The 3,143-nt window shown below is 43.5% G+C and overlaps 1 protein-coding gene across 1 annotated transcript in view; it reads right to left on the bottom strand.

Annotated features, from left to right (window-relative positions):
* Positions 1-1,496, bottom strand: part of LOC306758314 (ephrin type-A receptor 3-like) — a gene marked incomplete at its 5' end in the record, with an annotated part of 79,540 nt that extends 78,044 nt beyond the window's left edge. The window contains one exon of the mRNA XM_079243610.1: positions 1,382-1,496. Within this exon, the coding sequence (XP_079099736.1) occupies positions 1,382-1,496 (115 nt within the window). The remainder of the gene's footprint in view (positions 1-1,381) is intronic.
* Positions 1,497-3,143: the final 1,647 nt, after the last annotated feature.

Genomic DNA, 3,143 nt, shown 5'->3' with positions numbered 1-3,143 from the left:
ACACACACACACACACACACACACACACAGGTATAAAGATTCACTGCAGATCACATGTCCCTGTGTGTTTATCTAAATCAACAGGAGTTTCCTTTGGCTTCCAGTTGGTTTCATCATTCATGCTCATGTCAATGAATATTTCAGCAGCGTGTTAGTGTCTCCCTCACATGCATTGTCTCGTGCAGTTAAAACACTCCTCCTCCTTCACTCAGTCTCGCTACCTACCTATCCTCCAGGGTCTTTGTTCGGTGTGCACTCCTCTGAACTGTGACATACATTCAGCGCAATGTATGTACACACAGCTTGTACTGGTAAGTCAGCCATAGACAGGAAGGCCCATTATCCCAAAGTGGGGCCTGTCACTGTGGGATCTGAATCATTTGACTGTTAAATCTAACCTGTGTGAGGTTTCTACATGAATGTGTGCAACTGTGATTGAGAAAAGACAGATGGGGAGGAGAAGAATCGTGGTGATGGAAGCTTTGTTGAGCTTCAGATCATGACTGACTGGAGCTTTGCCAGAATGAAATAATTCACAGAATACCAACTGGCAGCTGCATCATCTGTCAAGAGTGCCTGACAACCACCACAGGAGATTCTTATCATTTTTAATCAAATAACAGACTCTTTTTTTTTTTTTTTTTTAAACAACTGGAGCGCTCGACCCTGCACTTCTCCGTTTAGTGCAACTTAACTTGGCATTAAACATCACAGCCTCCATGTTTCAGGCCACCAAGCAGTCAGGGGGAGTTAGTATAAGCACACGCATGGGCTAATTTCAGACTGAGCATCGATGTTAATATAATAACTGGGAGAGGCTCAGCAGCAGCGTGTGACAAATTTAATGTAATTGCTGCTCCTCGTTTGCAGAGTGAGTGGCTTATAGTAAAGGAGTAAAAAGAAAAAAAAACATTCATCAATGTGTAATAATGATCATATTTATAATTAAGAGACATTTTGACAGATATGTCAATGTTTTGGTATAATCATTATAAGTTAGAGCACTTTAGAGAAGGGAAAGCAGCGTGCCGATCTATAACAAGTGAAGACGCTTTTGTCGGTGTCAGAAAGTGAAACGTGGAGCTCAGCCCGCTCCATCTGGCTCTGTGTGTGTATACAAATTTAATGTCAGTATGCTAGGAAAGGGAAAACGTGACGAACACTCTTTGCCTCTCTCTCACCGCCGCTCTCCGCTTCTCTTTATGCATGATTCATAACCGAGTCCGGCACTTAACGGAGTCAGCGCCGCTGCGCCGCGCCGCGCTGCGCTCCTTCCCTCGGCCAGTGGAACCGCGGGATGAGGGGCTCTCCATCCACGGACACACGGCGCACCGCCAAGTCATCCAAGGTTCTTATCCTAAAACCCCGCCAGCACACTCACCTTCATTCTCCGGGTAATTCCGCAAGGCTCTGCACGGCGACAACGCGTGGAAGAGAAGTAGGGAGGTCAGGAGGGAAAGGGATGGATAGATCCACAGGACGCGTGGTGGTGCCATTTTCAGGCTGCGCTGCGCCCTCGCTGCATCCCTGTTGGCGGTGTCGAGTCGGTGAGCGCAGCCTTGCGATTGAAGGGAGAAGGAGAGAGCAGAGGAGAGGAGAGAGAGGAGGAGACGCTGGGAAGGAGGGTCCACAGTCAGCAAAGTCCTGTCAATCAGCCGCCTGGGCTCTGAGGTGATGCAGAGGCCGGTGGAGCTTAGCCAGTGTGGCTTCAAAAATACACAGCTGATCCACTGATTTATCCTGATGTTGATTTTTTTTTTTTTTTTTTTTTTGCAGCTCATACAAAGCTGAAAGCAGTGCACAGACTTTCAATAAAACATTTCTGCCGCTTCTGCTGGACATTATTTCAGCTCGTACTTTACTTCTGAATAAAATATGTTGAAGGAAAAAGGTGAGTCACTGTGTTCATTATATCACCATGTAGGTCAAGTTGATTATTCCAAAAAGAATTAGAACATGTAAAAATAAATAAACAAAGCAAAAGAAAACAACGATAAAATATATAGAAAACACTGAAACATTCAGCAAGCTCTGCAATTTCACAAAATATTGTTGCGGAAAGAACAGCAAAGCCATAAAGTTAACCTTTCATCATTGATGTTTTAGGAAACACACCTCAGGAAAAGAAAAATCTCCAAACAGTTTTTTGAAATGTTGCCTTTTTTAGTTTCTTTTTTGTGTTATATGCAACAATGCCGTGCTGCTCTTCTTACAGTCATAGAAATGCAGACCAGCATATGCAGGTGAAACTGGTTGTCTTGGATATTCTGCAGGAAAAATGGTCACGCTGAAACAGAACCACAGAACCGGACAGAAATATAAAAACAGCAGCAAAGCCAACGGTCTCATTACCGATCCAGCACTTGGGATCCGGAGGGTACCACCAAGATAAACACTATCTCCTTCTTCCCCCTCACTGTAGAAAATACTGTCAATTATCTTGATAAGTGACATGACACATGGCAATTACTGCCCCGGGTTGCCTCGCTCTTCTCCATCTTTGCCCAGATGTTGATACTGTTCCTTTTGCATGCCAACAGCAGCAGACAATGCTGACATGCACAACAGATTTTAAATCTGACACTTTATGGAGATTTATTCAGCACATATTACATGTGTGTGTGGGCTGAGTTGCCTTTGTGTGCAATGTTTTGTTTTTTTTTTATTTGTGAATGTGGCTCTTGGTATGTTTCAAGCAGGCTGTCTTTAAACATGAATAAGTGATGTGTGGAGCATGTTTTATAAAATGTGTGAGGAAGAGCTGAGAGTGTGCAAGGTCAACCTTTCAGTCCTCCACAAATCTAACATGACCGGCAGACAGAGCTCATAAGGGTGAATCCCACGCCCCTGACATGGAGAAATAACACAGTTTTAGAATGTCATTTGACCTCTCAAGAGAGTGTGGACATGTTTATGTTTAGATACAGAATATAAGTGATAACATCCATTAATTTAACTGTCATGATGACTAAAAAGTAATGACTATTTCTGGGGATGTCAACAGTTTACTCCAATCATGTCAACTGTGCCATAAACTGTGAAAGCACATCTCATATTCAGTGTGGCAGTTTTTGAGCTGTGAATGCCCAGTAAGAAAAATGAAAGAATGCATAGATCCCATTGGCCACTTGATGCTTTGGGAT

Source organism: Telmatherina bonti (assembly GCF_933228915.1).
Source record: "Telmatherina bonti genome assembly, chromosome: 7".
Classification (NCBI taxonomy): Eukaryota; Metazoa; Chordata; class Actinopteri; order Atheriniformes; family Telmatherinidae; genus Telmatherina; species Telmatherina bonti.
Note: the sequence above shows the minus strand (reverse complement) of the source record. Positions and strands in the feature narration are given on the sequence as shown.